Genomic DNA, 12,059 nt, shown 5'->3' with positions numbered 1-12,059 from the left:
AGTCCATTTTTACCATTTGTTGCCAAGTCTGTGCACACAGAGGATTAGATCACAGATGCAACTGACAGACCCTCTCCTGCAATGCCATAGATATCAGCACTATAATCACCTCGATGATAAGACCCATCAATCTTGCTCAGGAACTATAATTCTTCCTTTCTCCTTCCTTCCATCTTCCTTTTAGCCACATACTCATGAGCACCCAATCACCTCCACCCATTTCCTCAGTTATTAATGAGTGTCTTTGAAGATACACCTTCTAAGTGAAAACTTCGTAGAAGACCGCCCTTAGTATGGGTAGCATTGGGCATGCTAACCATCCCTTCTCAATCATTATGGAAGAAAGGAAGGAAACCTCTTTAAGTGGCAGCAAGAAAGAACTTAGGTTGGAATGGACACTTTCAGTCTACAAAGTCAATGGAATAATGGGGTTACTGAAAGTTTTCCTCTTTTATATTTTAAAAGATTAGTGAGACCTTGACCAGTGGTTCTAAAGCATTTTTATACCATGGCATCAACTCCAGAATATTTTCATAACGGGGCACATCACTAACAAACATTTAAAATCCATACAGGCTTTCTTAAAGCAATAACTCTTAACCCATCATCTGGGAAAAAACAGAAGAGAAAATATTTTGTCTCAGATTTTTCTTTTTTGATTAGTGGTCACCATTAGGGTAGCTTGCAGGGGTACTTTAAGGGGTCCTTTTTACTATATGACTCATCTTAACAAATAAGCAAACAATTTTAGACTGTTGGCTGTGAACAAAATAAAAGATATGTCTCACACACAGAAATTATAGGATAGAAATCAAACTATAAGTAATCACCAAAATCATTTTGTTCAGTGAAAAGTCAAAGGGCCATATTTGAGGACCTAGAGGGCCACATGTGGCCTTGAGGCTACAGGTTCTCCACTCCTGATAAACGAATATCCCCAACTTATGGGGAAGAAGTAACTAGGGCCCCAAACTAATATATACATATTACATAAACATACTCTCTCTCTCTCTCTCTGTATATATATGTAACGTTATTGTGAATCTAGCAAGGAGATTAACATAGCTATTTATTGGGAAGTCCCTATTATATTTTTCAAAAGTATTGACAACGTTTTAAGTTGTTATAGTAAAGACCATTATATTTTTGCATGATAGGTGGGAAGGAAATAAGCACTTTATGAATAATATTTCACTTAATCCTCACAAAAACCCTGGGAGCTAGGTGCTGTTATTGCCATTTTACTGTTAAGAAAACTAGGGAAAACAAGTTAGATGACTTGCATAGGTCACATAATAAGAAAGTATTTGAGATCATATTTGAACTCAGGCCAGCCTGACACCAGGCCCAGAGTTCTAGCCACTGTGCCAAGTAGCTGCCAGATATAGGAATGGTACGATTACTATAATGTGGAGATCCACAAAATCTTTTGACCACAAAGTTAAAAAAAAAAGGAGTCCTTCCTCTCCTTTCCCACATCTGCATAGGTTGGGGCAGAGGTGTTCTGGAACCAGCTTGAACAGGCTTAGATGACCAGATTGTTAAATTTTCAGTGTGGCCTTTTATACTTTGGAAAACTGACAAATGCTACAAATCAGGGCTTTGTTTATTTGTTGTTGCTGTTGATTGTCTAGATTTAAGAAGGTAATAGAGAAAAATGTTAAGAATGTAGATTATGTTTAAAAGTATGTTCTGTATACTTTTAAATATATGTATATATATGTGTATATATATGCATGTATGTATATATGTATATGTGTGTGTGTGTGTGTGTATATACATATATATATATATATATATATTTATAGATATGGTTGCTCAACATTTACCAATATACCCCTGGATAGTAAACTATGCATATGAAACAGTACATAGGGTCAGACTTTTTTTATGTGTGAGTAGATTTGCTGAGCTGACTCGTTCCTTTTTTATTTTTTGCCATAAGGGATAGTTAGCTCTCTAGGAAGATGTGAAGAGAAGAGTATATTGGAAAATTTAGGTGAGATTAAAAGCAAGCTGACTATTTAAAAGTGGGGAGGTATTTCATTCAACAATACAATTGGAACCAGAAAGGAGTTCAGAGCCCAGCCTCTCTTATTTTGCAGATAAGGAAACTTAAGATCAGTGAGTGACTTGTCAAAAGTTCACAATGACAGTAAGGTTCAGAGGCCACACTTGAACCTAGGTCCCTCTGCCTCCAGTGGCAGTGACATGTCCCTTGTACCATTCCTTAAACCATGATAAGTTTGGAGTCCCCTAAAAGGGGATGATTTATTGACTAAAAGGGGATGACTTGATGAGTGGAATGTATCCCATAGTGCAAACAAACCACACAAAGCTAGATTTAAAACAGACCTAACAACACCCCTAACTCTAATGCAAAGATGAAAATCTATCTGGAAACTCTGCCACCAAAGCCACAAAAATCCGATCATGATAAAGAGGGATAATTACCCATTGCGAAGAAAGGGATGCCCAGGAGGGTGGAATTGTATTTTCCATCAGTGATGAAGAATATCCCTGCTGCAGTTATGCTGGAGATGCAAACTGTCAGCACACCCAAGAGGCCCAGAAAAGGCTTGCTCCGAAGGCAGTCTTTCATTGAGCTGGAGAGGGTGGCTGTGGTCAAGATCAGCATGAGGCTCACCAGGATCTTGCTCCTGGCCAGAATGCTGGTCTTATGAAAGTCTCTCCAGAGACTAAAGGATACTAGAGAGAACAGCTGGAAGTCCCGGTGCTCCTCTTGCAGTTTCCTCATCAGTTTGCAGAACTCACTCTCCCACTTCTCCCCAATAAGGTCTTGAGTGGCAGAGCCATAGGTCTGGAGGTAGTAGGTGATTTGAATGGCTCTGGCTGACTTGACCCGCTGGTCTTTACTGTTGGGCACATCGACACCACCCAGTTGGTGTCCAATAAAGGTGCTCCTCCCATCCTTGGAAACATAAAAGGAGACTCAGGTTATGGTGGGACACAGTATAGTACACAATCCAGACTGAAGTTCCTTACTCTAAGGGAAAGAGGCCATTAGATTGTGAGCTCCTTGAGGGTCAGAACTGTCTTTTGCCTTTCTTTGTAACCCCAGTTCTTGCCACATAGCAGGCATTTAATAAATGTTTATTGACTGATTGACCATTAAAGACTAACTGCAAACTAACTGGGAACTGACTCAAATGATATGGAGTCAACTGAGGACTAGAAAGTAAACTCAGTCTTTTAAATTAACATGGGATATACCATGCAGTATTATCAATATCACAAAAGACAGCTGCAAAGCCACAAACCTCCCTTCCCACCACCCACACGCGCATTAATAACTTCACAATCATCCCACACTTCCATCCCCTAACACCTTCCTTCTTTGTGAGCCAAATGTAAGCTCCTAGAACAGAGCACTACATTCCCTGAATCTGATTCCATCTAATATGAAGCATATCATGAAAGGCAGTATGGGCTGCTGGTCTGGGAGTTGAAAAGTTCCACCTCTGATACATACTCACTGAGTGACCTTGGGTAAATCACTTGACTTTTCAGGACACTGGGCAACTTTGTAAGATTGTAAGCTGTAGAAAAGGGTGCTGACACCCAGAGAAAGAACTATGGAGTCTGAATACAGATCAAAGCATACTATTTTAACCTTTTTTGTTTTTTTTTCTTTCTCATCATTTTTCCCTTTTGTTCTGATTCTTCTTTCACATGACTAATATGGAAATACGTTTCATATGGTTTTACATGTATAACCTATATCAGATTGCTTGACATCTTGCGGAGGGGAGAGGGGAGGGAGGGAGAAAAAAATTGGAATTCAAAATCTTATAAAAGTGAATGTTGAAAACTATCTTTACATGTAATTGGAAAAAATACTATTAAGTGGGGAAAAAAGAAAAAAGAAAAGAAAAGACTGCTGACCTCCATTTGTAGAAAGATATTTCTCAACCAGGCAGTTCCCTATACCAATAAAATAACAGATCTAGTCCCTGTTATCAGGGAGCATGGTATAAGTCATTAGCAATCACCACCACCATCACCAACCTAACAACTAGTCATTTATTATTCTGCATTTCAGTGGCTTAACCAAAGCATTTTTATTTAGTCATGTACACAAAGGGAGTATCCTACCATGGACACACAAGCAAGTCTCACAGACATATTCTCCCCTGGGGTAGAGTATGGCTGGCCAATTTGTAGCCTTACAACTGGGTTAAGGAGATCAAGAATAAATTGAAGATTATACAGCATAGAAAGATGAATGGGGGACAGAAAAATATTTGGAGAAATATAGATTTAGGAGATTGAAAAAGCTGTGGTGATCTGGTATAATAACAGACTGGAGATTGAAACATTTTAAGAAAAAAAGTACTATAGATTTGGGCAAGTTGTTCCATTTTCCTACTTAGAGATAGCATTCTTTCCCATGAGAACACCATAGTTTTTTTAAGTTAGCAATACCAACTCTACCGATAGGCCTTTGTTGTGATGTCAATCTTTCTAAAAGCACAATTGATTAAGTGAATTTAGGGGCCTGCTTTTGCAATCAAAAACTCCATTATGCCCTCAGCTACATAGACAGTTCACTTTCTCTCAGCCAGACTTCCTTAGGATTAATTCATTTCTGGCAATTTTTTTTTCCTAAATAAGAAATGAACATTCAAAATATTTAGCTCTTTAAATGCCCAAAATCATCTGTACACAGGTGGATTTTCAGGGAGAAAACAAGCAATCTACTTTTTGTGAGCAACCTTAATGTCAGTAAAGGCAACTAGGTGACACAGTGTAAGTCTTGGATCTGGAATCAAGTAGACCTGAGTTCAAATCCTGCCTTACACACATACCATCTGTGTGACCCTGGGCAAGCACTCTCATCTATAAAAGGAGAGGGGGTTGGATTTGATAGCCTCCAAGGTCCCTTCCAGCTCTAGATGTTTGATTCACTGATCTGATGATTGGCACTCCTTGGAGGAATCAAAGAAGAGATGGAAAGTCATCAGGTGAGAAATTACTTGTCCTCATGGTTCACTTTCGTAATATTAGGATGGTAACACACTTAAGAGACCTGAAAGGATCTCGGTGAGCACTCCAACAACAGAGATTGCATTGCCCCTTTCTTCTCCGCCCTGCCCCACTCTTCATGTCCTAATAGATGGATGAATTGCTTTGGCCAAATAAAAGAAGAAATAATAACAAATCATCTAGTGGTCAATCTACTGATGCTGAACTTCTCCCCATTTAGGTAGTTAGCTCTAAGTACTCTATAATGCAGACACACATTCTGCTGTTGGTCTTGGGCTCAAAGCCCTGTCAGTGTGGTACAACCTGAAAAAGTCTGTGCTCTGCTGGCATTGATTTTGAGAACCCAGGATCACCTCCTTGCCATAATGAGGCAACAACACAGAACTTTAGCAGAAGTAGCAGAGAATAGTGTGTGGCAGCTAAGTGGTGTGGTGGGTAGGGCATTGACCTTGGAATTAGGAAGTCATGAGCTGGAATCCTGCCCTAGACATTTATTAGCCAGGTAACTCCTTGGGCAAATCATGTATGGACAAGTCACATAACCTCTCAATCTCATACCCTTATCTGCAAAACGATGGGGATAATAATTGCACCTACTTCCCAGGGTTGTTGTGAGGACCAAATGAGATATCATAGGCAAAGAACTTTGAAAGCTTTAAACTATTTTATAAATGTTAGTTATTATCATAACACCTAAGATTATTAGAAGGAATTTAAATAGAACAAGTTCAAAAATACTTCTAATACATGCTTCTAAAAGGGCCCTTCAACTAGATTCTTGATGTTGAGTTGGAAGGGACCACAGAGACCATCTAATACAGCCTCTTCATTTTACAGGTGAAGAGTCTGAAACCAAGGGAGATTAAGTGACTTGTCCAATATAACACAAGTAGCAACATCACAGGTGAGATTTAAAGCCAGGACCTTTTACTCTGTTGTAAGTGCTGCCTCTTATGCCAAACACATTCTGTTTCTTCTCCCAAACTCAAAAATAAAGGTGAATTAACATACTATCAATTCCACTCAATTCACTAAGTCTAACCAATCTGAGCAAAATTATGTTATTCTGAGCCAGGATTTGAAAGGTTTTTTACCTCATTTTCTATTAAGGTATCAAATTTTACTCTTTTTTTTGACTCATTCTAACTTTGGGCTCACTTTCTAGCCTTTCCATCTAATAGCACCACTGATGGAACTGAGGTCTCCTGTGAGTCCTTTGATTAAGAAACAGCATAGATTTATGAAAAGAGCACTGACTTTTGAATTAAGGGACCAGAGTTCAAATCTTATCTCTGTTGCTTACTGTCAGGGTGACTTTGAGCAAATCACTTAACTTCCTTTGGCCTTAGTTCTCTCATATATAAAGTGAGGGATTTGAACTAGATGTCCCCTAAGGCCATTTTCAGCTCTTATACCATGATCCTATGGTGTAAACTCTGTGAAATAATGAGGCTAAATGAATACAGGTCAATTATAAAGAGGAAGACTGGGTAGCACAAGGAAATTCACTCTGGGGCACAGAGATTTTTTTTTTTCTAAATCAAGGTTCTATTTGATCAACTCAGCCTCAGATAATCAATTCAGCTAATCCCCCAGAGGTACATATTTATTTGCTTAAGTTTTATGGGTTTCCTCCTTTCTTCTCTCCCTTCTTCCCTCCCTCCCTTCCTTCCTCTATCCCACTATCCCTCCTCCTTTTCTTCCTCCCTCCCTCACAGATAACTTGTTTTTGAAACTGCTTTGCCCTTCTGGGTATTTGAAAGGGAAAGTATCAAAAAAGCTTGCACTATGTCATTCAACATGTGTTACTCTGACTGCCTGTACTCATTTTAGTCATCAAAATGACTTCTGAGGGATTTTTAGCAAGTGAATGATCTGAAGATTTATGGGTCTCTCAGGAGTCATTTTGCAGATTATAAAGGATCAAAGGAAATGTTGATAATACAGTTGGCCAAAATTTAAAAAAAATTTAGGAAGTCTAAATATAGGTTTTTAAAATAATAGGTCTTCATTGGCTTTGCTTGGCTGCTAAAACCCTCCATTTTGAAGTTATCTGATTTCTTTCCTTTTTATTTAACAAAAATTACATTAGAAAAGACATGCTTGTTATCTGTTTATTATATCTAAATGGATGGAGCAAAGAGAACAGATTTCCTTCTCCTTTCCCTCTGTCATGAAAACAAACTAATAAAGTCTAAGGTCCTTTGAGGTTTTTGAATGGAAAATGCTCCTGCAAAAGTTAGTCTGTTTTTGTTGCAGTCTATACGCTCTAATTGCAAGAAAGCAAGAATGGGCTTTTCACAAAAGCCTGGGAGCACAATCCAAACATTTTTTGGTAAGGTTTCTTTGAAGGAGAAACAATATGAAGGCACCTAAAACAACTTTACATAAAGACCTTGTCATTTAAAGGAGTTATAAAATAAAATAAAATTGATAAATGGAGTTTTTTCTTGACTTAAAATACAGAAATATATGTGTAAGGCAAAGTGCCCTCACAGCAAAGTTGGGTAAGGTTTAAAGAATAATCCTCCTAGGCTGTGAATTTTCTCTTCTTTTTTTTTTTTCCTAAGACTGGGTCTTCTTGTCTTGAGGAGGCTGGAAGTTCAAGGTTTACTTAGGGAATGACCCCACCACTGATATGCAACGGAGCTTTGTCCTCAGTTTTTCACTACCCAGGCCTGTTTGACACTCCTTAAGCAGCCTGGTGGACCCTCCCTGGCACTAACCATATTGGTGCCAGACTTAATGTGGACACACAATAGGCCTAGTTCAGCTCAGAATTCCTGATCTCAAGCGATCACACAGCTTCACCTTCATTCTTTCCAATGGCAAGGGTTTTGTAATCCTTGAGCAAGCCACTACACTTGGCCCTTGGCAGTGATTAAAGGCCAATGGTACTTGAAGGAACCTCACGAGTCACCTGGCTCAACCCTCTTGATTGACAGATGAGGAAAATGAGTCCCAGAGAAATGAAGTGACTTGCTCTATATCACATAGTGAGTAATTAACTGAACTAGGATTCAAACTAAGTGCCCTTGGCTCCAAAACCAGGATTCTTTCCTATGCAGCATACCAACTCAATCAATCAATATTTATTATTATTAATTCTTAATACTATTAAGAATCAATTAATATTATTATGTACTTGCTCGGCATCACATGTTTTGCAAGGTGCTGGTACACAGGTACAAAGAATGGTCTTATTGTCTTCCAAAATGCTTCATTCTCCCTTTTCCTCCCATTCCATTTTACTTGAAACTTTAGATCTAACTCTAAATCCTCTTCTCTTTTTTTCATTCCACAACTAAAGATAAAAAGTAAATTATGCACCTGGCAATACAATGACACAAATTCATAGTAATGAGTCAATGACTATATCAGAGAGTTAACTGAGAGCAGGTTAGGGGATTAAAATGTGAGGAAAAAAACATTGGACTCCTAGGGTACTGGACAGGAAAATCAAGTGAAGAGGGAAAGGGGTTCATAATAGGAAGGCTGGGGGCTCTGGAGATAGATGACTGCTTATTTCATAGTTTATCTTAGGGGTGACCCTATTGCTCTGGCCTCAAGAAAACCATCTATATATTTCAGAGGCAGAAAGGTTCATTCACTTTTAAGCCAAGATAGCTTGCCTTCCAATTTCCTTGTTGGAGAAGTGTATTTAGATAAGTGAATATAGTCCTACACAAAAGTTAAGCGAATCTATCTTATAAGGTTAACAATAGTTTTAGTAGTATAACGTTGTTGTTGCAGAGGAGCCAAGATGGCAGAGTAAAAGCAGTGACTTGCTTGAGCTCTCCCCCATACCCCTCCAAATACCTGTAAAAAATGGTTCTGAACAAATTCTAGAAGTGCTTTCTCCTGTGCCTCAGGTTGCAGCCATGCCTGCGACTGGGCTTCCCGGCCTAGTGCCGGTGCCTCGGAAGACACGGTGAAGCCCCCCCAATCTCCCCACTCCCCTCATCCCTCCCCCCACCCCACCCCCAGACTGGGATCTACTGCAGTGGGGCCTGGCACAGCCCCGGAGGCAGCAGCCTGGAGGTGGTCAAATCCACTTGGCCAGAGACCATGCACAGGCCTTGACCTCCAACTTCCCAGGGTCCCCAGAGACTGAGAGAAGCAGCAGGAAATGGCTGATGAGGCGCTCTTCTTGCTTCTCCACAATGAGATGGTGACTGGTGTCTACAAGTCCTCGAATCAGGGGGAGGTGAAAAATGGAAGATGCATTACTAAGCTGGACAACATGGGTTTTAGAGTAGGACAAAGATTGATAGAAAGGTTTACAAAGGACGCCGCAAGTTTCCAGGATGAATTAGATATCATGAAGTTCATTTGCAAGATTTTTGGACCACTATTTTCAAGACACTCATTGATAATCTAAGGGCAAATCATCAGGGCATCAATGTGCTTCAGGACAACAAATTTTGACTCCTGACTCAGATGTTGGCAGGAAAACAGTATTTAGATCATGCTCCTAAGTATTTAGCTTTTACATGTGGCTTAATCAGAGGTGGCTTATCAAATTTGGGGTTAAAAAGTATTGTGACAGCTGAAGTGTCAGCAATGCCAGCATTAAAAATTTCAAGTGATGATACAGAAGATGTAGTATGTACTCAAATGCTTCTACAATGTAAAGAGATTAAATTATTCATGTATGAAGAAAAAAAATTCTACAGCAGCAGAACCCACAAAAAGACAGATTAAAACAAATTTCCAGCCAAAGACAACGTAGATGTTTGATTGGAAAGGTCTGTTACTCTGGGGTGGGAGATGATCACAGTTCAGTGTGGGCCATACAGGCAAAGACCAGGCCTCAGGAAACCTGGAGCAGGCCTCAAGGGACTGAATTGAGGGGATCTGTGGCAGTTTCCAGACTTCTCAACCCATAAACACAGCTTAGAAGGTCTGTAGGAAAGGTCTGTTGGACCTCAGTGAGAGAGGAACTCAGTCCAGCCCCAATTCCTGCTTAGCCCCAGGATGGCGGCTGCTTCTGGAACTCTCGGCCCACATTCAGATCAAGCATCTGATCAGAGGGGGATTACAGGGATCTCTTTGCTGGTGCTGAGGCAGGATTCTCCTGCTTTGCCTGTGTTTGGATCTGGGTCACAGTTCTGGGTGGCAACCCTGGGGGGAGAAGGAGTACTGGCATGGTGGAGCTTGTAGTGGAAGTGGAGAGGGATTCCTCCTCACAATTCCAAGGAAGAAAAAAGTGCTTGTGGTCACTCATAGACCAGAGCACAGGCCAAGAAAGGAGTAAACACCTCACCTTTGATCATGCCACCTTGGAAAAGCTGAAAATTTATAGGTCCCTAGGAGTATCTCTGAAAACAGCTGCACAAAACCCTTGAAGCTTGGGACACTACATTCTCCACACTGGAAGGAGACCCCTAACTGGGCAAAGAGTTTAATAATCAAGTAATTAGCTGGAAACATGAGCAAACTGTGCAAAAAAGTCACCATAGAATCTTTTGTTGGTGACAAAGAAGATCAAAACACATAATTAGAAGAAGACATCAAAGTCAAAGGTCCTACATCCAAAGCCTCCAAGAAAAATGTGAATTGGTCCCAAGTCATGGACTAGCTCAGAAAGGATTTTGAAAAGCAAGTAAGAGAAGTAAAGGAAAAACTGGGAAGAGAAATGAGTGATGCAAGAAAATCATGAAAAACAAGTCAACAGCTTGCTAAAGGAGATCCCCAAAAATACTGAAGAAAATAATACCTTAAAAATAGCCTAACCCAAATGGCAAAAGAGATCCAAAAAGCCAATTAGAAGAAGAATGCCTTAAGAAGCAGAATTGGCCAAATGGAAAAGGAAGTCTAAAAGGTCACTGAAAAAAATAATTCCTTAAAAAATCAGAATGGAGGAAATGTGAGCTAGTGACTTTATGAGAAATCAAGACATTATAAAACATAACCAAAAGAATCAGAAGAAAAGAAAACAATGTGAAATATCTCATCAGTAAAACAACCGACCTAGAAAATAGATCCAGGAGAGATAACTTAAAAATTATTGGACTACCTGAAAGCCATGATCAAAAAAATAGCCTAGACATCACTTCTGAAGAAATTATCAAGGAAAACTGCCCTGATATTATAGAACCAGAGGGTAAAATAGAAATAGAAAGAATCCACCGATCACCTGCTAAAAGAGATCCCTAAAGGAAAACTGCTAGGAATATGATAGCCAAATTCCAGAGTTCCCAAGTCAAGGAGAAAATATTACAAGCAGTCAGAAAGAAACAATTCAAGTACTGTGGAAACAAAATCAGGATAACACAAGATTTAGTACCTTCTACATTAAGGGACCACAGGGTATGGAATATGATATTCTGAAGGTCAAAGGAACTAGGATTACAACCAAGAATTACCTACCCAGCAAAACTGAGTATAGTCCTTCAGGGGAAAAATGGACATTCAGTGAAATAAGGGACTTTCAAGCATTCTTGATGAAAAGACGAGAGCTGAATAGAAAATTCAGCTTTCAAATACAAGACTCAAGTGAAGCATGAAAAAGTAAACAGGAAAGAGATATCATAAGGGACTTATTAAAGGTGAACTGTTTACATTCCTACATGGAAAGAGGATATTTGTAACTCATGAGACCTTTCTCAGTATTAGGGTAGTAGGGGGGAATGTGTGTGTATGTGTGTGTGTGTGTGTGTGTGATACACACACACACACACATATATACATATATATAGACATAGGGCACAGGGTATGAAGGGATGATATCTAAAAAATAAAATTAATGGTGAGAGAGGATTGTACAGGGAGAAAGAGAAAGGGAGAGGTAGAATGGGGTAAATTATCTCACATAAAAGAAGGAACAAAAAACTTTTACCATGGAGGGGAAGAGGGGAGAGGTGAGAGGTGAGAGGGATGGAATGAATCTTACCGTCATTGGATTTGGCTTCAGGAGGGAATAACACACACACTCAATTGGGTATGGAAATATATCTCACCCTACAGGAAAATAGGGGAGAAGGGGATGAGAGAGGGGTGTGATAGAAGGGAGGGCAGATTGGGGCAGGGAGTAATCAGAAGCAAACACT

The 12,059-nt window shown here is 39.6% G+C and overlaps 1 protein-coding gene and 1 pseudogene across 1 annotated transcript in view; one reads left to right on the top strand and one right to left on the bottom strand.

Moving 5' to 3' along the window:
* The window catches only part of PTCHD4 (patched domain containing 4), a 297,104-nt gene that overhangs the window by 209,970 nt on the left and 75,075 nt on the right, over positions 1 to 12,059 (bottom strand). Inside the window, exon 2 of the mRNA XM_027838452.1 lies at positions 2,455 to 2,932. Within this exon, the coding sequence (XP_027694253.1) occupies positions 2,455 to 2,932 (478 nt within the window). The remainder of the gene's footprint in view (positions 1 to 2,454; positions 2,933 to 12,059) is intronic.
* LOC114025114 lies at positions 9,137 to 9,613 on the top strand (annotated as a pseudogene).

The sequence above is a fragment of the Vombatus ursinus genome, unplaced genomic scaffold (assembly GCF_900497805.2).
Source record: "Vombatus ursinus unplaced genomic scaffold, bare-nosed wombat genome assembly UNPS02014826.1, whole genome shotgun sequence".
Classification (NCBI taxonomy): Eukaryota; Metazoa; Chordata; class Mammalia; order Diprotodontia; family Vombatidae; genus Vombatus; species Vombatus ursinus.
This window is presented reverse-complemented; position numbering and strand designations above follow the sequence as displayed.